The 25,757-nt window shown below is 43.0% G+C and overlaps 1 protein-coding gene across 2 annotated transcripts in view; it reads right to left on the bottom strand.

Moving 5' to 3' along the window:
• The window catches only part of ccdc166 (coiled-coil domain containing 166), a 43,073-nt gene that overhangs the window by 10,719 nt on the left and 6,597 nt on the right, over positions 1 to 25,757 (bottom strand). For both annotated transcript variants that reach the window (XM_063047156.1, XM_063047155.1), the window contains exons 4-5: positions 25,595 to 25,649; positions 4,296 to 4,440 (exon numbers count right to left, since the gene is read on the bottom strand). In XM_063047156.1, coding sequence (XP_062903226.1) covers positions 4,296 to 4,440; positions 25,595 to 25,649 — 200 coding nt within the window. The remainder of the gene's footprint in view (positions 1 to 4,295; positions 4,441 to 25,594; positions 25,650 to 25,757) is intronic.

Raw genomic sequence — 25,757 nt, 5'->3', positions numbered from 1 at the left:
ACGGTGCATTGGCCTTCATCAACCATGGGATTGAGTTCAAGAGCTGTGAGGTAATGTTACAACTATATAAAACCTTGGTCAGACCCCACTTGGAATACTGTGTTCAGTTCTGGTCATTTCACTACTGGAAGGATGTGGATACAATAGAGAGAGTGCAGAGGAAATTTTGAGAATGTTGCCTGGATTGGAGAGTGTGCCTTATGAGAACAGGTTGAGTGAACTTGGCCTTTTCTCCTTGGAGCGACACAGGATGAGAAGTGACCTGAAGGGGGTCTATATGATGATGACAGGCATCGATCGTGTGGATAGTTAGAGGCTCTTTCCCAGTGCTGAAATGGCTAACATAAGGGGGCATAGTTTGAAGATGCTTGGAAGTAGGTACAGAGGGGATGTCATGGGTACGTTTTTCACAGAGTGGAGGGTCCATGGAATGCACTGCCAGTGATGGTGGTGGAGGGTCTTTTAAGAGACTCTTAGATAGGTACATGGAGGTTAAAAAAATAGAGCTATGCAGTAGGGTAATTCTAGGCAGTTTCTGGAGCAGGTTACATAGTCGGCACAACATTGTGGGCTGAAAGGCCTGTAATGTGCTGTAGATTTCTATGTTTTATGTTCAGGATTCCCTTCAGGTTAACTTGCATGCTGAGTTGGTAGTTGGAAGGTAAAGGCAATGTTATCGTTCATTCTGAGATGACTAGTTCAAAGTAAATTCAAATTTCAAAGTAAATTGATTATCAAAGTACACATATGTCACCATATACAACCCTGAGATTCATTTTCTTGTTGGCATTCACAGTAAATACAAGAACCATAGTAGAGTCAATGAAAAACCACATCAACAGGACGGACAAACAACCAACATGCAAAAAAAACAACAAACGGTGCAAATGTAAAAGAATAATAATAAGAATAATAAGTAAGCAATACATATTGAGATATTTATCATCTTGGGTACTAGCCTACAAAGTACCCAGGACATCTTCAAGGAGCGGTGTCTCAGAAAGGCAGCATTATTAAGGACCTCCAGCACCCAGGGCATGCCCTTTTCTCAGGTAGGAGGTACAGAAGCCTGAAGGCACACACTCAGTGATTCAGGAACAGTTTCTTCCCCTCTGCCATCCAATTCCTAAAATGGACATTGAACCCTTGGACACTACCTCACTTTTTTAATATGTAGTATTTCTGTTTTTGCACGATTTTTAATCTATTCAATATACGTATACTGTAATTTTATTTATTTATTATTATTTTATTTTATGTTTTTTTTCTTCTATATTATGTACTGCATTGAACTGCTACTGCTAAGTTAACAAATTTTACCTCACATGCTGGTGATGATAAACCTGATTCGGATTCTATTTTTGAAGGATTTTCTATTCAAGGGCATTGGTGTTTTCATACCAACCTGTGATGCAACCACCACACAAAGTATCAGATGTCATGTGAGAACCTTTGTAAGGCAATGAATGGTCAGACTACATTTAGAATATTGTGAGCAATTTTTGGTCCCGTATCTACAAGGCCGTAAGATACAAGCAAAATTAGGCCATTCGACTCATTGGGTCTGCCCTGCCACTCCATCATGAATGGTTTATTAGGCCTCTCAAAGCCGTTCTCCTGTCCTGTCTCATTAACCTTTGATGCCCTTACTAACCAAAAACCTATCAACCTCTTTTAAATACTGTATTCCCAAAGACTTAGCCTTCATAGCTGTCCATTGCAATGAAATTGGCAGATTCACCATGATCTGTCTAAAGAAATTCCACTTTATCTCTGTTCTAAAGGGATGTAAATCTATTCTGAGGCTGTGTCTAAGAAAGAATGTGTTGGCATTGAAAAGGGTCCAGAGGACGTTCAGGAAAATGACTCCGGGAATGGAAGGGTTAATGTATGAGGAGCGTTTGATGACTTGAGGATTGTGGTTGACAATGGCAAGGCCAATGTTTACCACCCATCACTACTTACCCTTGAACTCTGGACTATTTTTGGTGAAGAAATGAGTCAACAACATTATTGTACTGTGTGGGAGGACCCACACACAGATTGCTCCACTGTAGAGTCATTAGAGTCATTGGTGAGGCAGATTGGTCTTGTATCAATCTGACATTTTATATTTACCAGACTGATAACTGTTTTTAATAAGAACATCGGAAACAGAAACTGGAATTGGCCATTTACCCTTTGCCACACCATCCATACATAATCTCATACTTCAGCTCCATCTTCTGAACTATCTTGGACCATAAGACTTAGGAGCAGAATTAAGCTATTCAGCCCATCAAGTCTGCACCACCATTTGATCATGGCTGATTTATTTTCCCTCACAACTCCATTCTTCTGCCTTCTCCTTGTAACCTTTGACGTCCTGACTAATCGAGAACTTATCAACCTCTGCTTTAAGTATACTCAATGACTTGACTTCCATAGTTGTCTGTGGCAATGGATTCCACAGATTCACTACCCTCTGGCTAAAGAAATTCCTCCTCATTTCTGTTTTAACGGGATGTCTTTCTATTCTGAGGCTGTCCCCTCTGATCCTAGACTCCCTCACTGTTGAAAATATAATCTCCACATCCAAGTCTTTCAATATCTGTCATGTTTCAATAAAATCATCCCTCATTCTTCAAAACTCTAGTTAGTACAGACCCACAACCATCTAACACTCCTCATACGTTAACCCTTTCATCCCCTGGATCATTCTTGTAAACCTCCTCGGCACCCTCTCCAATGCTAGCATATCTTTTCCTAGAAAAGGGGCTGAAAACTGCTCACAATACTCCAAGTGTGGTATGACTAATGCCTTATAAAGCCTCAGCATTACATCCTTGCTTTATATTCTAGTTCTCTTGAAATGCATGCCAACACTACATTTGCCTTTCTTACTATCGACTCAACCTGCAAGTTAACCTTTAGGTAATCCTGAACTAGGAGGCCCTTTTCACCTCCGATTTCTGAATTTGCTTCTCATTTAGAAAACACACCACGCCTTTATTATAGGGTTATACCCACATACCTTTGTATACATCTATAAATCGCCCTTCGTTCTCCTATGCTCCAGGAAATAAAGTCAGAGATTCAAAGATATTGGCTTTATTTGTCACATGTATATCGAAACATACAGTGAAATGCATCGTTTGCATTAAGACAGATTGGCGAAGATTGTGCTGGGCAGCCCGGAAGTGTTGTCACAAGCTTATAAGGTAGTGTTAGGATATCCTCCGGTAGCTCGCTGACCTAGCCATGTAGGTATTTATAAGCTTTGGTGGGATCTTTGCTCAGCTCAAGAGAATACAGGCTCTTTTAAAAAAGCAAACACGAGGAATTCTGCAGAATACAGGCTCAGTTACCCAATCTCTCCTGATACAACAACCCTTGGAACCAGTCTGGAGAATCTTTGCTGCACCCTTTCAATTGCAAGTATAAGCATTTTTTAGATAAAGAAACTAAAACTGTACACAATACTCCAGGTGTGGTTCACCCAACCCTTAGATAATTACAATGAGACATACACGCAGTGGGTACTTTATTAGGTACATCTGCTTGTTAATGCAAACATCTAATCAGCCAATCATATGGCAGCAACTCAATGTATAAAAGCATGCAGATATAGTCAAAGAAGTTCAGTTGTTGTTCAGACCAAACATCAGAATGAAGAAAAGTGTGATCTAAATGACTTTGACCATGGAATGATTGTTGGTGCTTGACAGGGTGGTTTGAGTATCTCAAAAGCCGATGATCTCTTGAGATTTTCACGCACAACAGTCTCTAGAGTTTACAGAGAATGGTGTAAAAAATAGAAAACATCCAGTCAGCAGCCGTTCTGTGAACAAAAACACCTTGTCACTGAGAGAGTTCAGAAGGGAATGGCCAGACTGGTTCAAGCTGACAGGAAGTAACTCAAATGACCACATGGTGTGCAGAAGAGCATCTCTGAACGCACAACATATTGAACCTTGAAGTGGTTGGGCTACAGCAGCAGAAGACCATGAACATACACACAGTGGGCTACTTTATGAGGTACAGGGGGTAGTAGCTAATGAGTGTATGCTTTCTTGGATAAAGAGGGTAAAATTGTACACAATACTCAAATGTGATTCGCCCGACCCTTAGATAATTACAGTGAGACATATCTACTGCTGTATTGTAACTCAGTCATAATACAGGCCACCATACTGTTTACTTGCCAATCACTTCCCAGTCCAGATTACTGAGTTAGTTGGGTTGAAATTCCAATGTTCTACTGCTCTGATCTTTAGTTTAAGCCTCTGCACTACATTAATTGAAATTGACCAAACCTTGTTTCTGAGACTCAAAGTCAGCCAATATTTTCTCCTTTGCATTCCTGATTTCTTCTAGTTTCCTCTGGTTTTCGTCACTCAAGCTGATAATTTGATTCTGCGTTTTGTCCGACCTCTTTGCCATCTGCTGGATGTATTCTTGCTGAAAGTGGGATTGGAAGAAAAATTCAACAGAATGCTCCCAAGAGAAAGGATAGCAATAAGAATTATAATCTATAAAATGGTATTCCAGGAATGTACTGAGGAGATTTCATAGCTTATATCTGTGATAATTATTTGAACCACATGGTGCTATTTACATTTTTTCAAACAAAAATGAAAAAGTATTTTGTTAATTAAAAATGCAGGGAAAATGTTAGTCCTCATCTCTCTGTTTATCACTAGATATTTGAGACCATAAAACATAGGAGCAGAATTAGGCCATTCAGCCCATCGAGTCTTCTCCACCATTCCATCACGTCTGATTTATTATCCCTCTCAAACTCATTCTCCTGCCTTTTCCTTGCAACCTTTGATGCACTGACTAATCAAGAACGTGTCAACCTCCGCCTTAAATATACACAATTATTTGGCCTCCACAACTATTTGTAGCAATGATTTCCACAGATTAACCAAAGAAATACATCTTCATCTCTGTTCTGAAGGAAGGTCCTGTTATTCTGAGGCTAGTCCTAAACTCCCCACTATAGGAAACATCCTCTCCACATCCACGCCATCTAGGCCTTTCGATATTGTTCATAATATAGCAAAAATTGGCAGGAAGTTAGAGGATTGGGAAGCTTTTAAAAACTAACAGAAGGCAACTAAAAAGTCATAAGGAAAGAAAGATGAAATATTAAGGTAAGCTAGTCAATAATACAAAAGAGAATATCAAATATTTTTTCAGATATATAAAGAGTAAAAAAAGAAGTGAGAGTGGATATTGGACCACTAGAAAAGGATGCTGGAGAAGTGGTAACATGGGACAAAGAAATGGTGGACGAACTTAATAAGTAATTTATGTCTGTTTTCACTGTGGAATACACTTGCAGTATGCCAGAAATTCGAAATTGTTAGGGGGCAGAAGTGAGTGTAGTTGCTGTTGCTAAGGAGAAGGTGGATGTAACCTGGACTAGAATGACTACACCCTAGGATTCTGAGAGAGGTAGCTAAAGAGACTGTGGGAGTATTGGTGATGATCTTTCAAGAATCACTAGATTCTGGAGTGGTTCCAGAGGAGTGGAAAATTATAAATGTCACTTCACCCTAAGAAGGGAAGGAGGCAGAAGAAAGGAAATTATAGGCCAGTTAGCCTGACTTCAGTGGTTGGGAAGATGTTGGAGTTCATTATTAAGGATGAGGTTTCAGAGTACTTAGAAACATAGAAACATAGAAAATAGGTGCAGGAGTAGGCCATTCGGCCCTTCGAGCCTGCACCGCCATTTATTATGATCATGGCTGATCATCCAACTCAGAACCCCGTCCCAGCCTTCCCTCCATACCCCCTGATCCCCATAGCCACAAGGGCCATATCTAACTCCCTCTTAAATATAGCCAATGAACTAGCCTCAACTGTTTCCTGTGGCAGAGAATTCCACAGATTCACCACTCTCTGTGTGAAGAAGTTTTTCCTAATCTCGGTCCTAAAAGGCTTCCCCTCTATCCTCAAACTGTGGCCCCTCGTTCTGGACTTCCCCAACATCGGGAACAATCTTCCTGCATCTACCCTGTCCAATCCCTTTAGGATCTTATACGTTTCAATCAGATCCCCCCTCAATCTTCTAAATTCCAACGAGTACAAGCCCAGTTCATCCAGTCTTTCTTCATATGAAAGTCCTGCCATCCCAGGAATCAATCTGGTGAACCTTCTCTGTACTCCCTCTATGGCAAGGATGTCTTTCCTCAGATTAGGGGACCAAAACTGCACACAATACTCCAGGCGTGGTCTCACCAAGGCCTTGTACAACTGCAGTAGTACCTCCCTGCTCCTGTACTCGAATCCTCTCGCTATAAATGCCAGCATACCATTCACCTTTTTCACCGCCTGCTGTACCTGCATGCCCACTTTCAATGACTGGTGTATAATGACACCCAGGTTTCGTTGCACCTCCCCTTTTCCTAATCGGCCACCATTCAGATAATAATCTGTTTTCCTATTTTTGCCACCAAAATGGATAACTTCACACTTATCCACATTAAATTGCATCTGCCATGAATTTGCCCACTCACCCAACCTATCCAAGTCACCCTGCATCCTCTTAGCATCCTCCTCACAGCTAACAGTGCCACCCAGCTTCATGTCATCCGCAAACTTGGAGATGCTGCATTTAATTCCCTCATCCAAGTCATTAATATATATTGTAAACAACCGGGGTCCCAGCACTGAGCCTTGCGGTACCCCACTAGTCACCGCCTGCCATTCTGAAAAGGTCCCGTTTATTCCCACTCTTTGCTTCCTGTCTGCTAACCAATTCTCCACCCACACCAATACCTTACCCCCAATACCGTGTGCTTTAAGTTTGCACACTAATCTCCTGTGTGGGACCTTGTCAAAAGCCTTTTGAAAATCCAAATATACCACATCCACTGGTTCTCCCCTATCCACTCTACTAGTTACATCCTCAAAAAATTCTATGAGATTCGTCAGACATGATTTTCCTTTCACAAATCCATGCTGACTTTGTCCAATCATTTCACCGCTTTCCAAATGTGCTGTTATCACATCCTTGATAACTGACTCCAGCAGTTTCCCCACCACCGACGTTAGGCTAACCGGTCTATAATTTCCCGGTTTCTCTCTCCCTCCTTTTTTAAAAAGTGGGGTTACATTAGCTAACCTCCAATCCTCAGGAACTAGTCCAGAATCTAACGAGTTTTGAAAAATTATCACTAATGCATCCACTATTTCTTGGGCTACTTCCTTAAGCACTCTAGGATGCAGACCATCTGGCCCTGGGGATTTATCTGCCTTCAATCGCTTCAATTTACCTAACACCACTTCCCTACTAACATGTATTTCGCTCAGTTCCTCCATCTCACTGGACCCTCTGTCCCCTACTATTTCTGGAAGATTATTTATGTCCTCCTTAGTGAAGACAGAACCAAAGTAATTATTCAATTGGTCTGCCATGTCCTTGCTCCCCATAATCAATTCACCTGTTTCTGTTTGCAGGGGACCTACATTTGTCTTTACCAGTCTGTTCCTTTTTACATATCTATAAAAGCTTTTACAGTCCGTTTTTATGTTCCCTGCCAGTTTTCTCTCATAATCTTTTTTCCCCTTCCTAATTAAGCCCTTTGTCCTCCTCTGCTGAACTCTGAATTTCTCCCAGTCCTCAGGTGAGCCACTTTCTCTGGCTAATTTGTATGCTTCTTCTTTGGAATTGATACTATCCCTAATTTCTCTTGTCAGCCACGGGTGCACTACCTTCCTTGATTTATTCTTTTGCCAAACTGGGATGAACAATTGTTGTAGTTCATCCATGCAACCTTTAAATGCTTGCCATTGCATATCCACCGTCAATCCTTTAAGTGTCATTTGCCAGTCTATCTTAGCTAATTCACGTCTCATACCTTCAAAGTTACCCCTCTTTAAGTTCAGAACCTTTGTTTCTGAATTAACTATGTCACTCTCCATCTTAATGAAGAATTCCACCATATTATGGTCACTCTTACCCAAGGGGCCTCTCACGACAAGATTGCTAATTAACCCTTCCTCATTGCTCAAAACCCAGTCCAGAATAGCCTGCTTTCTAGTTGGTTCCTTGACATGTTGGTTCAGAAAACCATCCCGCATACATTCCAAGAAATCCTTTTCCTCAGCACCTTTACCAATTTGGTTCACCCAATCTACATGTAGATTGAAGTCACCCATTATAACTGCTGTTCCTTTATTGCACACATTTCTAATTTCCTGTTTAATACCATCTCCGACCTCACTACTACTGTTAGGTGGCCTGTACACAACTCCCACCAGCGTCTTCTGCCCCTTAGTGTTACGCAGCTCTACCCATATCGATTCCACATCTTCCCGGCTTATGTACTTGGAGGCACATGATAAAATTGGCATAGTTTCCTGAAGGAGAAATCCTGCCTAACAAATCTTTTGGAAAATCTTTGAGGAAATAACAGGCAGGAAAGACAAAAGAGAATTGGTGGATGTTGTGTACTTGGATTTTCAGAAGGCCTTTGACAATGAGGCTATTAACAAGAGAAGTGCCCATGGTATTACAGGAAAGATACTAAAATAGATAGAAGATTGTGAGGAGGCAAAGCATGGGAATGAAGGGAGCCCTTTCTGGTTGGTTGCCAGTGGCTAGTGGTATTGCGCAATGGTCAGTGTTGGGACCATTTCTTTTCACATTATATGTCTCCTGTAGCCTTGGAGTGACTACCTCCCTATAATTCCTGTCTATTACCTCCTCACTTTCCCTAACAAGCCGAAGGTCATCGAGCTGCAGCTCCAGTTCCCTAACACGGTCTCTATTGGGAAAACCCAGTCTCCATAAAAGAGGGGTACCATCTAGCAGAGTGGCCATCGTTGGAGTGGTCTGAGTCGGAGTGGTAAGGCTTTGGCTTAACAGGCAAGAAAAAGTGGAGGCAAGGCAAGTAGTTAAGTTTATTTCTTATTTATTTTTCTTACTTAACTCTTGAAAAATAGGGGGTATGTCTGCAGGGACAGTGTACTATTCTGGGTGTCAGATGTGGGATTTGCAGGAGACTTCCAGCCTCCCCGATGACCACAGCTACACCAGGTGCATCAAAGTGCAGCTCCTTATAGACCATGTTAGGGAACGAACTGCAGCTCAAAGACCTTCAGCTAGTTAGGGAAAATGAAGAGGTGATAGACAGGTGCTACAGGGAGGTACTCATCCCAAGGCTACAGGAGGCAGATAAATGGGTGACTATCAAGACAGGGAAGGGAACATGTCAGATAGTGGAGAGCACCCCGTGGCTGTCCTCTTTAACAACAAGTACTCCAATTTGAATACTGTTGGGGAGCAGTGGGATGACCTACCTGGGGGAAGCAGCAGTGGCAGTGCCTCTGGCACTGAGTCTGGCCCTCTAGCTCAGAAGGATAGGGAACTGAAGAGGATGGCAGCAATAACAGGGGATTCTATAGTTAGGGGGACAGATAGACGATCCTGTGGATGCGAAAAAGAAACACAAATGGTAGCTTGTCTCCCAGGTGCCAGGGTCCGCGATGTTTCTGAGCGCGTCCACAATATCCTGAAAAGGGAGAGTGAGCAGCCAGAAGTCGTGGTACATATTGGCACCAACGACATAGGTAGAAAAAGGGAGGAGGTCCTGGAAACAGAACACAGGGAGATACGAAGGAAGCTGTGAAGAAGGACCGCAAAGGTAGTAATCTCAGGATTGCTGCCTATGCCACGCAACAGTGAAGATAGGAATAAAATGAAGTGGTAGATAAATGTGTGGCCGAAGAATTGGAGCAGAGGGCAGGGATTCAGATTTCTGGATCATTGGGACCTCTTCTGGGGCAGTGTGACCTATACAAAAGGGAGAGGTTGCACTTGAATCCAAGCAGGACCAATATCCTTGCAGGCAGGTTTGCTAAAGCTGTCAGGAGTGGTTTAAACCAGCATGACAGTGGGGGATGGGAATCAGTATGATAAAGCTGAGGATGAGCCAACAGATTTACCAGTAGATGATGGGTGTAATATGAATATAAGGAAGGACAAGCCAATGATTGGGTCCAAATGCACAGTGCAAGGAGTTGAATTATACCGCAGATGCAAAATTCAAAAGGGCGACAAATGCAGGACTGAAGGTGCTGTATTTAAATGCACATTGAATTCAGAATAAGGTGGATGACCTCGTGGTGCAATTAGAGATTAACGTTTTGGGCATCACTGAGTCGTGGCTGAAAGGACATAGTTGGGAGCTTAATATCAAAGGATATACTTTGTATTGAAAGGATAGGCAGTGGTGTGGCACTGTTGGTAAGAGATGTAATTACATACTTAGAAAGAAGTGACATAGGGTCAGAGAATATCAAATCTTTGTGAGTGGAGTTAAGAAATTTCAAGGGTAAAAAAAAACATTATGGGAATCAACAGGAATTCTGCAGATGCTGGAAATTCAAGCAACATACATCAAAGTTGCTGGTGAACGCAGCAGGCCAAGCAGCATCTATAGGAAGAGGCGCAGTCGACATTTCAGGCCGAGACCCTTCGTCAGGACTAACTGAAGGAAGAGTGAGTAAGGGATTTGAAAGCTGGAGGGGGAGGGGGAGATGCAAAATGATAGGAGAAGACAGGAGGGGGAGGGATAGAGCCGAGAGCTGGACAGGTGATAGGCAAAAGGGGATACGAGAGGATCATGGGACAGGAGGCCTAGGGAGAAAGACGGGGGGGGTGACCCAGAGGATGGGCAAGAGGTATATTCAGAGAGACAGAGGGAGAAAAAGGAGAGTGAGAGAAAGAATGTGTGCATAAAAATGAGTAACAGCTGGGGTACTAGGGGGAGGTGGGGCCTAGCGGAAGTTAGAGAAGTCAATGTTCATGCCATCAGGTTGGAGGCTACCCAGACGGAATATAAGGTGTTGTTCCTCCAACCTGAGTGTGGCTTCATCTTTACAGTAGAGGAGGCCGTGGATAGACATGTCAGAATGGGAATGGGATGTGGAATTAAAATGTGTGGCCACTGGGAGATCCTGCTTTCTCTGGCGGACAGAGCGCAGATGTTCAGCAAAGCGGTCTCCCAGTCTGCGTCGGGTCTCACCAATATATAAAAGGCCACATCGGGAGCACCGGACGCAGTATATCATATTATGGGAATCATATAGGCCTCCAAATAGTACCCAAGATGTGGGGCTAAGAGTGCAGAGGGAGCTGGAAAGGGCATGTAATAGGGTAATGTCACAATTGCAATGGGGGGGGGCTTCAATATACAAGGGGATTGGGAAAATCAGGTTGATATCGTAATTTATTGAATGCCTACGAGTTTGCTTTTTAGAGCATCTTGTGGTTGAGCCTCCTCTGGGAAAGGCTACTTTAGATTGGATGTTGTCTAATAATTCAGATTTTATTAGGGATCTTAAGGTAAAGTAACCCTTAGGAGCCAATGATGATAATGTGATCAAATCAAATCAAAAAATTTTATTGTCATTCTAACCGTACATCAGCTCTGCAGGGCAGAATGAGACAGCGTTTCTCAGGGGCAGTGCAATCATAACATAACAAACGCAACACTAAATAATATATGTAACAATAAATAGTAAAACACAACAGCCACATGTCAGTTAAAATCAGTTATAAGTGTCCAGTGCAAGTTAAAAGTGTCCAAAGCAGTCAGGTAGAGCAGCTATTTAGCAATCTGACTGCCTGTGGGAGGAAGCCGTTTAGTAGCCTTGTGGTTTTAGTTTTGATGCTCCTGTAACGTTTGCCTGATGGCAGAAGAACAAACAGTTCATGGAGAGGGTGTGAGGGGTCATTAATGATGTATCATGTCTTCTGGAGGCATCGACTCTGAAAGAGGTCTTGGACAGAAGGAAGGGAGACCCCAATAACCTTCTCTGCTCCCCTAACCACCCTCTGCAAGGCTTTTTTGTACTGCAATTTGAGAGGGAGAACCGTAAGTTAGATGCATTAGTATAGCAATGGAATAAAGGGAATTATATAGCCATGAGAGAGGAGCTTGCCCAGGTGCTTTGGAGGGGGATACTGGCGTAATGATGGCAGAGCAGATGTCGCTGATGTTTCTGGGAGTAATTCACAAGGCACAGGATAGATATATCCCACAGAAGAAGTAGTTCTCAAATGGCAGGGATAGGCAACTGTGGCTGACAAGGGAAGTTAAGGACTGCATAAAAGCCAAGGAAAGGGCATATAAAGTAGCAAAAGTGAGTGGGAAGTTGGATGTTTGGGAAGTTTTAAAAATTCAGCAAAAGGCAGCTAAAAAGCCATAAGAAGGAAAAAGATGAAATATGTGGGCAAACTAGCCAATAATATAAAGCAGGATACTAAAAGATTTTTCAGTTATAGAGAGTAAAAGGGAGGTGAAAGTTGACATTCAACTGCTGGAAGATGATGCTGGGGAGGTAGTAATAGGGGAAAAAGAAATGGCAGATGAAGTTAATGAGTACTTTGCATCAGTTTTCACTATGGAAGACACTAGCAGTGTGCCAGAGGTCCATGACTGTCAGAGATCAGGAGTGAGTGCCCTTGCAGGAAAAATTGCTAAGAATGGTGTTAAGATGCATAAGTCACCTGGACTACATCCCAGAGTTCTGAAAGAGGTTGCTGAAGAGATAGCAGATGCATTGGTTATGATCTTTCATGAATCACTTGATTCTGGAATGGTTGGAAGATTGCAATTGTCACTCCACCCTATAAGGAAGGAAGAAGACAAGAGAAAGGAAATTATAGGCCAGTTAGCCTAACCTCAGTGGTTGGAAAAGTATTGGAGTCTATTATTAAGGATGAGGTTTCAGACAAATGATAAAAGTCAGCATGTCAAGGGAAATCTAGTCTGATGAATCTGTTAGAGTTCCTTGAGGAAGTAACAAGTAGGGTGGACAAAGGAAAGACTGTGGATATCATTTAATTGTACTTTTAAAAGGCACTTGATAAGGTGTCACACATGAGGCTGCTTAACGAGATAAAATCCTATGGCATTACAGGAAAGATACTGGCACGGATAAAGGAATGGTTGACAGGCAGGAGGTAGCAAGTGGGAATAAAGGGAGCCTTTTCTGGTTGGCTGCCAGTGACTAGTGGTGTTCCTCAGGGGTCAATACTGGGTCTGTTACTTTTCACATTGTCAATGATTTGGATAATAGAATTGATGACTTTGTGGCAAAGTTTTCAAATGATATGAAGAAAGGTGGAGGGGTAGGTAGTGCTGAGGAAGCAACGTGATTGCAGCAGGACTTAGACAAATTGGAAGAATAGGCAAAAAAGTGGCAGATGGAATACAGTGTTTTGCATTTTGGTGGAAGGAACAAAAGTGCAGACAATTATCTAAACAGGGAGAAAATGCAAACATCAGAGGTGCAAAGGGACTTAAGAGTCCTTGTGCAAGAGTTCCAGAAGGTTAATTTACCGGTTGGTTCTGTGGTAAAGAAGGGAAATGCAATGTTGGCATTCATTTCAAGAGGAATAGAATATAAAAGAAAGGAGATAATGCTGAGGCCTTCTGAGACACTAGTCAAGCCACATGGAGTATTGTCAACAGTCTTGGGTACCGTATCTCAAAAAGGATGTGTTATCATTGAATAGAGTCCAGAGGAGGTTCACGGGGATGATTCCATGAATGAAGGAGTTAACATATGAGGAGCGTTTGGCAGCTTTGGGCCTGTACTCACTGGAATTTAGAAAAATGCATGGGGATCTCATTGAAACCTACCTAATGTTGAAAGGACTAGATAAGGTGGATGTGGAGAGGTTGTTTCCTGTGGTGGGGGTGTCCAGTACTAGAGAGCATAGCCTCAAAATTGAGGGGCGACCCTTTAGAACGGAGTTAAGGTGGAATTTTTTTAGCCATAGAGTAGTGAATCTGTGGAATGCTCTGTCACAGACAGCTGTGGAGGCCAAGTCTGTGGGTATATTTAAAATGAAAATTGATTATTTCTTGATTGTTCGGAGCATCAAAGGTTATGGCAAGAAGGCAGGTGTATGGGGTTGAGTGGGATCCGTGATCAGCCATGATAAAATGGCAGAGCAGACTCGATTATCTGAATGGCCTAATTCTGCTTCTAATATCCTTTGGTCTTGTATGTCAATGATTTGGATGATGGAATTGATGGCTTTGTGGCCGACTTTGCAGATGGTACAAAGATAGGTGGAAGGGCAGGTAGTGCTGAGGAAGCAGGGAGTCTGCAGAAGGACTTGGATAGATTGGGAGAATGGGCAAAGATGTGGCAGATGAAATGTAGTGTTATTCACTTTGGTAGAAGGAGTAAAGGCATAGACTATTTTCTAAATGGAGAGAAAATTCAAAAATCAGAGGGGCAGAGGGACTTGGAGTCCTCTTGCAGTATTCCCTAAAGGCTATCTTGCAGATTGAGTCAGTGGTATGTAAGGCAAATGCCATGTTAGCATTCATTCTGAAAGGACTTGAATATGAGAGCAAGGATGTAATGCTCAGGCTTTAAAAAGCACTGGTGAGGCCCCACTTGGAGTATTGTGAGCAGTTTTGGGCCCCTTATCTAAGAAAAGATGTGCTGGCATTGGAGGGGGTCCACAGAAGGTTCACAAGAATGATTCCAGGAATGAAAGGGTTAATATGTGAGGAGCATTTGATTGCTCTGGGCCTGTACTTGCTGGAGTTTAGAAGAATGAGGGGGATTTCACTGAAACCTATTGAACATTAAAAGGCATACATAGAGTGGATGTTTCCTGTACTGGAGTAGTCTAGGACCAGACGGCACAGACTCAGAATTGCTAAACTGTAGTCAACATGGATTGTGTCAGTTGGTTCAAGAACTGAATAGTTGAAGGGAAGTAGCTGTTCTTGAACCTGGTGATGTGGGACTTCAGGCTTCTGCACCTCCTGCCCGATGGTAGGTGTGAGAAGATGGCATTACCTGCATTGTTGGGATCTTTGATAGACACAGGTTTCTTGAGGCAGCACCTCCTGTAGATACTACAATGATGAGGAGGGATGTGTCCATGATGGTCCGCTACTCTCTGCAGTTTTGTACGTTCCTGCACATGGTCTAAACTGCAAAGTATTTCTGGCTGGTCTCTGCTTTCACTTTTTGTGAATCATAAGACTGCTTTTCCAGGGCTGAACCCAGAAGTTAAGATGACAGGAGGGCTTACCAGGAAATAGTCAGTTTGTTACCACTGTGTGATCAAATGAGCATGCCTATAGGGAAATATCTTTGTAGGAAGAGAGAGATTAGGCGCTGCAGAAGCAAGGATATAATGTTGAGGCTTTATAAGGCATGGGTCAAACTTCATTTTTAATCTCTCCCTGTCCCAGTGTAGAGTGCCCTCCTGCTTCAAAACATCCACCATTGTTCCAGTACCCAAAAAGACCAAGGTAACATGTCTGATCAACTGGTGTCCTGTCATGCTCATCTCAATAATAAGCAAATGCTTTGAGAGGCTGGTCAAGGACTACATGGGCAGCATGCTACCACCCACTGTGGACCCCCTAAAATTCACCTCCAACAAGACCGATCGACAGATGACACAATAGCCACAGCTCTACACACCATCCTTACACATCTGGAGAAGAAGGATGCTTATGTGAGAATGCTGTTCTTGGACTACAGTTCAGCATTCAACACCATAATTTCATCCAGGCTCGACAACAAGCTCAGAGACCTTGGCCTTCACCCTGCCTTTTGTAGCTGGATCCTGGAATTCCTGTCAGATCGCTGGCAGGTGGTAAGAGTGGGCTCCCTCACCTCTGCCCCTCTGACCCTCAACACAGGTGCCCCTCAGGGCTGTGTACTAAGCCCCCTCCTTTACTCTCCATATACCCATGACTGTGTCACCACCCACAGTTTCAATCTGCTAACTAAATTTGCTGATGACAATAGACTGATTGGCCTAATCTCAAATAATAATGTGGCAGCCCACAGAGAAGAAATCTTCACAGTTGTCGCAAAAACAAAGGAGCTAGTTGTGGACTACGGGAGGAATGGAGACAGGCTAGCCCCTATTGACATCAATGGATCTGGGGTTGAGAGGGTGAACAGCTTTAAGTTCCTCAGCATAAACATCACCGAGGATCTTATATGGTCTGTACATACTGGCTGTGTGGTGAAAAAGGTGCCTCTTACACCTCAGACGGTTCAAGAAGTTTGGTGTGGGCCCCCAAGTTCTAAGAACTTTCTACAGGGGCACAATTGAGAGCACCCTGACTGGCTGCATCACTGCCTGGTATGGGAACTGTACTTCCCTCAATTGCAGGTCTCTGCAGAGAGTGGTGCAGACAGCCCAGCGCATCTGTAGATGTGAACTTCCCATTATTCAGGACATTTACAAAGACAGGTATGTAAAAAGGCCCAAAGGATCATTGGGAACCCAAGTCACCCCAACTAAAAAATTGCTCCAGCTGCTACCATCTGGGAAACGGTACCGTAGCATAAAAGCCAGGACCAACAGGCTCCGGGACAGGTTCTTCCACCAGGCTATCAGACTGCTTAATTCATGCTGACACAACTGTATTTCTATGATATATTGACTATCCTGTTGTACATAATATTTATTATAAATTACTATAAATTGCACATTGCACATTCAGGCGGAGACATAACGTAAAGATTTTTACTTCTCATGTATATATGAAGGATGTAAGTAATAAAGTCAATTCAATTCAATTCACTTGGAGTAATGCGAGCAGTTTTGGGCCTCTATCTAAGAAAGGATATGCTAGCATTGGCGATAGTCCAGAGGAGGTTCATGAGAATGATCCTGGGAATGAAAGGGTTAACATATGAGGGGCGTTTGATGGCTCTGGGCTTGTACTGGCGGGAGTTTAGACGAATGGGAGGGGGGATTTCATTAAAACCTATTGAATATAGACATATATAGTTATAGGAATATGAGATATAGCCTGGATAGAGTGGATGTGGTGAGGATGTTTCCTATAGTGGGGAATCTATGACCAGAGGGCACAGCCCCAGCATTCAGAGATGTCCATTTAGAATAGACATGAGGAGGAATTTCTTTAGGCAGAGAGTAGTGAATCTGTGGAATTCATTATCACAGAAGGCTGTGGAGACCAAGCCATTGCATCCATATATTTAAAGCGGTTAGTGGGTTCTTAATTAGGACTTCAAAGTTACAGGGAGAAAGCAGGAGAGTGGCCTCAAGTCAAAATAAATCAGCCATGATGGAATGGCAGAGCAGGTCTAATTCTACATCTATGTCTTATGGTCCTATTAATACACCCCGATCATAAATCAGGTATTGAGTACAAGAGTTGAGATGTTATGTCAAAGTTGTAAAAGATGTTGGTGAGGTCAGATTTGGAGTATTGTGTGCTCTTAGGGTCACCTAGCTACAGGAAAGATGTCAATAAGATTGAAAGAGTACAAAAGAAATTTACAAGAATGTTGCCAGGACTTGAGGACCTGTGATATCAAGAGATGTTAAATAGGTTAGGACTTTATTCCCTGGAGCGAAGGAGAATGAGAGGAGGTTTGATAGATAAAATTATGAGAGGTATAGATAGGGTGAAAGCATGCAGGCATTTTCCCTCAGGATGGGTGAGACTAGAACTAGAGGTCATAGATTTAGGATGAAAGAAGAAAGTTTTAAGGGGAATCTGATGGGTGACTAATTTTCTCTAGCAAAAAGGACAGCAGAGCAGTTGTTGGAATCAATTGTTAAGGATGAGAATACAGTGTACTTGGAGGCACAGGACAAGATAGGCCAAAGCCAACATGGTTTCCTGAAAGGAAAATCCTGCCTAAGGAAATAAAAAGCAGAGTAGACAAAGGAGATACAGTAGATGTGGTGTACTTGGATTTTCAGGCCTTTGACAAGGTACTGCATATGAGGCTGTTTTGCAAGATAAGAGCCATGGAATTACAGGGAAGGCATGAGTGAAGCATTGGCTGGTCAGCAGAAAACAGAGAGTGGGAATAAAGGGATCCTATTCTGGTTGGCTGCCTGTTACCAGTGGAGTCCCACAGGGGTCGGTGTTGGGACTGCTGCTTTTTACAACGTATGTCAATGATTTGGACTACAGTATTAATGGATTTGTGGCTAAATTTGCCGATGATACAAAGATACGTCGAGGAGCAGTTAGTGTTGAGGAAACAGAGTCTGCAGAGAGACTTAGATAGTTTAGGGGAATGGGCAAAGAAGTGGCAAATGAAATACAATGTTGGAAAGTGTATGGTCACGCACTTTGGTGGCAGAAATAAACAGGTAGACTATTATTTAGATGGCGAGAGAATTCAAAATACAGAGGTGCAAAGGGACTTGGGAGTCCTTGTGCAGGATACCCTAAAGGTTAACCTCCAGGTTGAGTCAGTGAAGAAGGCGAATGCAATGTTGGCATTCATTTCTAGAGGTATAGAATATAAGAGCAGGGATGTGATGTTGAGGCTCTATAAGGCACTCGTGAGATCACACTTGGAGTATTGTGTGCAGTTTTGGGTTCCTTATTTTAAACTGACATTGGAGAGGGTTCAGAGAAGATGCATGAGAATGATTCCAGGAATGAAAGGGTTACCACATGAAGAACATCTGGCAGTTCTTGGGCTGTATTCCCTGGAGTTCAGGAGAATGAGGAGGGGAAATCTCAAAGAAACATTCTGAATGTTAAAAGGCCTGAACAGATTAGATATGGCAAAGTTATTTCCCATGGTAGGGGAGTCTAGGACAAGAGGGTACGACTTCGGGATTGAAGGACGTCCATTTAGAACAGAGATGTGGAGAAATTACTTTAGTCAAAGGGTGGTAAATCTATGTCATTTGTTGCCATGACTGGCTGTGGAGGTCAAGTCATTGGGTATATTTAAGGCAGAGATAGATAGGTTCTTGATCAGTCAGGGCATCAAAGGGTATGCGGAGAAGTCAGGGTCTGGAGATGACTGGAAGAATTGGATCAGCCCATAATTGAATGGTGGAGCAGACTCTACTTCTGCTCCTATATTTTATGGTCTTGCTCAGAGAGTGCTGCAAATGTGGAAAGAGCTAGACTAAAAGAACATAAGACATAGAAGCATAATTAAGCCACTTGGCCCATCGAGTCTGCTCTGCCATTTGATCTTGGCTGATCTATTATTGCTTTCAACCCCATTCTCCTGCCAGTAGAAGTGGTAGCTGAGAGTTCAATTGTAGCATTTAAGAGAAGTTTGGATAAGTATACAGATGGGAAGGGAATGGAGGGCTATGGTCTGGAAGCAGGTAAATAGGACGATGCAGAAAGCCAGGCTGGCACAGACTGAAGGGCCTGTTTGTGTGCTCTATGACTCTAACGGAGGACAGCAGGAAGAGGGGGGAGCAGAGTGAACATAATAGAGACTGAAATCAGAAGTTGCTGACTGCTTAGTTCCATATTTCCCTGGTTATTAACCCTCCTGAATGTGTTTCTATCCTATTGGAGGTCCGCAATGGCAAACCGTCTCTGGGTAGCTTAAGGGCTACACACGATTTTGTCTGTAGGTCGGAAAGTATACAAAAATCATTTGATATGACAACCAGCTCTCCACTGTATTGTAATGAATATTTATATATTTAAAGATACAGTGTGGAGCAGGCCCTTCTGGCCCACCAAGCTGCACTGCCCAGCAACCCACCTAGTTAACTTTAGCCTAATCACAGAAAAATTTACAATCGCTAATTAACCAACCAACCGGTACGTCTTTGGACTGTGAGAGGAAGCCAGAGCACCTGGAGGAAACCTACGCGGTTTACAAGGAGAACATACAACTCCTCAACAGCTCAACTCCAAACCCTGAAATGCCCCTCACTAAAACAGTTGAATAGAGCTAACATGGTGCCCTAAAACATCAAAAACACATGAGACTGCAAAACAATCATAGAACACATCCTGCTTGGATGCATCATGGCTTGGTATGGTAACTGCCCTGCCCAAGGCCACAAGAAACCGCAGACAGTTGTGACCTCAGCTCAGCCCATTACACAAACCAGCCTCCCCTCTACAGACTGTCTACACTTACCTCTGGCTCGGGGAAACAGCTAACATAATCATGGACTCTTCCCGCCCTGGACATTCTCTTTTCTCTCCCCTCAAGCAGTGGATACGTACTGTCAGACTGAAGGACAGCTTCCACCCTCTGATACTAGTCTGTTGAATTGACCTCTTGTACAGTAACGATGGACTCTTGATGTCTCAGCCTATATCAATTTGGCTATTTACATTTCTTTGTCTGCTTACACATACTTTCTCTAAAACTGTAATACTACATTCTGCATTGGGCAGCACAGTAGCCTAGTGATTAGCAGTACAGTACAGGCGACCTGGGTTCAAATCCCACCGCTGCCTGTAAGGAGTTCATACGTTCTCCCCGTGACCGCGTGGGTTTCTTCCGGGTGCTCCGGTTTCCTCCCACAATCCAAAGACGTACTGGTTGGTAGGTTAACTGGTCACTGTAAATTGTCCTTATATTAGGCTAGGATTAAATTGGGGGATTGCTGGGCAGTGTGGCTGGAAGGGCCCGTTCAGAATCAGAATCAGTTTTATTATCACCGACATGTGACGTGGAATTTGTTAACTTTGCAGCAGCAGTTCAATGCAATATATGATTATATAGAAAGGAAGAACAATAAATAAATTACAGTAAGTAAATATATGTATATGAAATAGTTAGATGGGGTCTAACTTTTGACACCATTTACTATCAAAATGGTTGTTGTGATGCGTCTAGTGTGGAAGTGTAGTGGGTAGTGTTTGCTGCTCTCACTTTCAGCTTCCAATGCTGGCTTTTAGTCTAGCGAAAAAGAGAGCTGAATGCGTAAGTCTCCCACTGCTAGTACATAGCCTCTCCAACAGCAAGCCTCATGTAGTGCCTCCTCACTGGCGACACACAGAAACTGAATTCCCTCCAGACTTGGGCTGAACTACAGAGGCCAGGGAGGATGTCTGGTCCCTGCACAGGCCCACCAGTGTGTGGACATGCCCTGGTGCTCATGAACCAGGTCTCCAGCTATGGGTAAATAGCCCCACTGCCTTGTGGGTAGCCTCAAGAGAGATGACGGCTGCGGGAGTAAAGCTGAAGCGGAGCCCCTAAGGCGGCTGGACATCATTGAACATCCTTCTGGCAGCTCCTGCAGCCAAGCTGGTACCAAACATAATGCTTCATAAACATTCCTTTAGACTGCACTGGTGAGGCCGAGAAGGGGATCTCAGGATTTCCATACCTTCCACCCAGGCTTGTGATGATGATGACCATCACCCATTGTGCTTTGAGACAGACAGATGTCAACCACCAATAGTTGGATTAAAAATAGTGCAAAACAGAAATAATATATTAAAAAAGTGAGGTAGTGTTTATGGGTTCAATCTCCATATGGCAGCAGAGAAGAAGATGGTCCTGAATTGCTGAATGTGTGCCTTACAGCTTTTGTGTCTCCTTCCTGACGGTAACAATGAGAAGAGGGCATGCTCTGGGTGATGGAAGTCCTTAATAATGGACATTGCCTTTTTAAGGCACCATTCCTTGAAGATGTGTCTGATACTACAGAAGCCAGTACCCAAGGTAGAGCTGACTAATTTTACATCTTTCTGTAGCTTCCTCCGGTCCTGTGCCGTAGCCCCCACCTCCATACCAGAGAGTGATGCAACCTGTCAGAATGCTCTCCATGGTACATCAGTAGAAGGTTGAGTGTTTTTGGTGAAAAAACAAATATCTTCAAACTCCTAATGAAATACAGCCACTGTATTGCCTTCTTTATAGCTGCATCAATATGTTGGAACCAGGTTAGATCCTCAGAGGTCTTGATACCCAGGAACTTGAAATTGCTCACTCTCTCCACTTCTGATCCCTCTTTGAGGAATGGTTCGTGTTCCCTCAACTTATGCTTCCTGAAGTCCACAATCAGCTCTTTGGTCTTACTGACATTGAATGCAAGGTTGTTGCTGTGACATCACTCCACTAGTTGGCATATCTCACTCCTGTCCGCCCTCTCATCTCCATCTGAGATTCTACCAACAATGGTTATATCATCAGCAAATTTATAGATGGTGTTTGAGCTATACCTAGCCTCACAGCGATGGGTATAGAGGAAGAAGAGCAGTGGGCTTAGCCCACATCCCTGAGGTGTGGCAATATTGATCATCAGCGAGGAGGAGATGTTATCACCAATCTGCACAGATTTTGGTCTTCTGGTTAGGAAGTCAAGAATCCAATTGTAGAGGGAAGCACAGAGGGCCAGGTTCGACAGCTTATTGATCAGGGCTGTGGGAATGATGGTGTTGAACACTGAGCTAGTCAACGAACAGTATCCTGACATAGGTGTTTGTATTGTCCAGTTGATCTAAGGCAGTGTGAACAGCCATTGAGACTACATCTGCTGTAGACCTATTGTGGCGATAGGCAAATGGCACTAGGTCCACGTCCTTGCTGAAACAGGAGTTTAATCTAGCCACGAACAATCTCTCAAAGCATTTCATCACTGTAGACTTGAGTGCTACTGGGCGATAGACATTAAGGCAGCTCACACTGCTCTTCTTAGGCACTGGTATAATTGTTGCCTTTTTGAAGTAGGTTGGAACTTCTGACCGTAGCAGTGAGAGTTTGAAAATGCTATATCTCAGTAAGTAAATAAATAAATTGTTATTGCTTTTCCTGTTGTACTACCTTGATGTATTTAAGTACAGAATGACATGCCTGGATGGCACTTAAGCAAAAACTGTTCATTATATCTTGGTACATGTGACAATAATAAACCAAAACCAATTTAAAAAGAACAATTTTTAAAAATCATGAGGAAGTAGTTTGCATTAACAAGTGTATGCATGCTTGATGGACTTTGGAATTCAATATAATAAGAGTTCCTTTGTATGTAAGGGTGTCCATAAATTGGGCGTTTGCGGCCTGGTAATTCAATTCCTGTTAAATCACAAAATCATCTGCTTCCCTCGTGTGGCCGGAAGCAGTACTGCGACAGCCCATTCATTGAACTGGAGCCAGAAACAACACGCCGGTTCTCACAAGAAAATGCCTGAAGGTACTTGACAGGGTAAAAACCACAGACCCGAGGGCTGAGCCAAGGAAAGAGATGAGGGCTGCTGACAGCCTGCTGGTGGAAGCCTCCTTGGGAAGGCGTTCCAGTGCTGTCAGAGGGAGAGAACACGAGAAAATAGGAGCACCAGTAGGCCATTCAGCCCATCAATACAATTTCAAAGTTCAAAGTAAATTTATTATCAAAGTACCTATATGTCACTATATACAACCTCAATAAATCCAATAACTATAATAGAACTAATGAAAGACTATACCAACAGGGCGGACAACCAGTGTGCAAAAGACAACACACTATGCAAATAAAAAAAAGAAAGAAAAAAAATAATAATAGTAAATAAATAATCAAGAAATATTGATAACATGAGATGAAGAGTCCTGGAAAGTGAGCCCATACGTTGTGGGAACAGTTCAGTGATGGGGCAAATGAATTTCAGTGAAGTTATCCCCTCTGGTTCAAGAGCCTGTGGTTGAGGGGTAATAGCTGTTCCTGAACCTGGTAGTGTGGGTCCTGAGTCTCCTGTACCTTCTTCCTAATGGCAGCAGCAAGAAAACAGCATGACCTGGTTGGTGGAGGTCCCTGATAATGGATGCTGCTTTCCTGCACATGTTCCGTGTAGAAGTGCTCAATGGCAGGGAAGGCTTTACCCGTGATGGATTTAGTCTTATCCACTACTTTTCTGTAGGACTTTCCATCCAAAGGCATTGGTATTTCCATACCACACTATGATACAGCCAATCAATATACTCTCCACTGCACATCTACAGAAGTCTGTCCCAGGCCTCATCTGCTCTGTGCTCTATCCCACACCCTCAATCACTAAATCTACCCCACTTTTAAAGAACCCATGATCATTACTTCATCATTCCTTTATCATTCCTTTTTTTAACTGATTAATTTTGTCATTTATAGTAATTTTAAGACTTTGCACAAATTGCTGCCATAAAACAACAAATTTCAAAATTCAATGTCATTTCCTGTACACAAGTGTAAAGGAGAATGAAATAATTGCTACTCCAGATCTGATGCAGCACAAAAAAATACAAGATAAAGAACACAACAATACTAATAAAAACACAATAAATAGAAACACATAAGATAGCTTATATACATAGATTGATACCAGGCACGGGAGTGTCTGTGTATAAGGTGACTCTGACAGGAAATGATAAAGTAGTGGTGGTTGGGGGTATGGAGGGCTGAGTTAATGGGTAGAGGTGTTGATCAGCCTCACTGCTTGAGGAAAGTACTGTAGCTGTTTTTCAGTCTGGTGGTCTTGGTGTGGATGCTACGTAGCCTCCTCCCTGATGGGAGTGGGACAAGTAATAAAGACGTATAATAGTGATAACAAAGCTGATTCTCATTCTACTCCTAACGAAGGGTCTCGGCCCAAAACGTCGACTGTGCTTCTTCCTATGGATGCTGTCTGGCCTGTGTTCCACCAGCATTTTGTGTGTGTTACTCTCCTTCTAGTTTCTAACTTCCACAACTGTGCTGAAAAGTGGCAGATGGAGTTCAATCCAGAAAAGTGTAAAATGATTCACTTTGGACTTGAAGGCCGAATATAGGATTAATAGCATGATTCTTAGCAATGTGCAGGAACAGAAGACCCTCAAAATTGCAGTGCAAGTTGATAGGGTGGTTAAGAAGGTGAAATGATGTGTTGGGCTTCATTAGTCAGGGAATTGAGTTCAAGAGCAACAAGGTAATGTTACATCTCTATAAAACCCTGGTTAAACCAAACTAGGGAATATTGTGTTCAATTCTGGTCACCTCCTTATAGAATGGGTGCAGAAGCTTCAAAGAGGGTGCAGATGGAATTTACCAGAATGCTGCCTGGATTAGACAGCAAGTATTATTTGGATAGATTGAGTGAGCTAAGGTCTTTTCCTTGGATGTGAAGGATAAAAGAAGGCCCTGTGATCCACCCAGCTCATCCATGCCAGCAAAATGACAATCTGCACTATTATGATTTGCCTGCCATTAGCCCATATTCCTCTCAACATTTTCTATCCATTCAGCTGTATCTCAAACATTGTAATTGTACCTGCCTCTACTACTCCCTCTGCTAGCTCATTCCATATACCCACTGTCCCCTGTGCGAAAATCTTGCCCCTTTAAACCTTTCCCCTTTCACCCTAAACCTATGCCCTCCAGTTTTACACTCCTCTACCCTGGGAAAATATCTCTGACAGGCTGGTAGTGTAGCAGTTAGCACAATCGCTTTACAGTGCAAGTGATTACCGGTCTGGGTTTGATTCCTGCTGCTGTATGTAAGGAGTTTGCATGTTCCCCTTGTGACTATGTGGGTTTCCTCCAGGTGTCCTCCTTCCCTCCCACAGTCCAAAGATGGACAGTTAGGGTTAGGGAGTTGTGGGTACGCTATGTTGGTGCCGGAAGCATGGTGAAACTTGCTGCCCTCAGCACGATCCTTGCTGATTCAATTTGATGCAAATGGTGCATTTCACTGTATGTTTCGACGTACCTGTGACAAATAAAGCTAATTTTTCTCCTAATCTTCACACCCTATCTTTAACTTTATAAACCTCCATAATGTCATCCCTCAGGCCTCCTGTGCTCCAGGGAAAACTTCCCCAGGCCCTCCAGTCTTTCCTCATCACTCAAGCCCTCCAGTGCCACACTGCTCCAGAAGTCTGTCTGCCGCCATCTGCTTACCGTCTCCAGACGAGTCTGCTGTGCTTCCTTCTCTAGGAAGTCATTCTCTTTCCGTCTGGAATGCCTCAGCTAAAGAAAATCATTGGCAAAACTTGAATCTTAAAAAGATATTGTGTTTTCAGTGACAACTGCATGGTGAGGGAGCACCTTTAACCCATCTTTT

Source organism: Mobula hypostoma, chromosome 4 (assembly GCF_963921235.1).
Source record: "Mobula hypostoma chromosome 4, sMobHyp1.1, whole genome shotgun sequence".
Classification (NCBI taxonomy): Eukaryota; Metazoa; Chordata; class Chondrichthyes; order Myliobatiformes; family Myliobatidae; genus Mobula; species Mobula hypostoma.
Note: the sequence above shows the minus strand (reverse complement) of the source record. Positions and strands in the feature narration are given on the sequence as shown.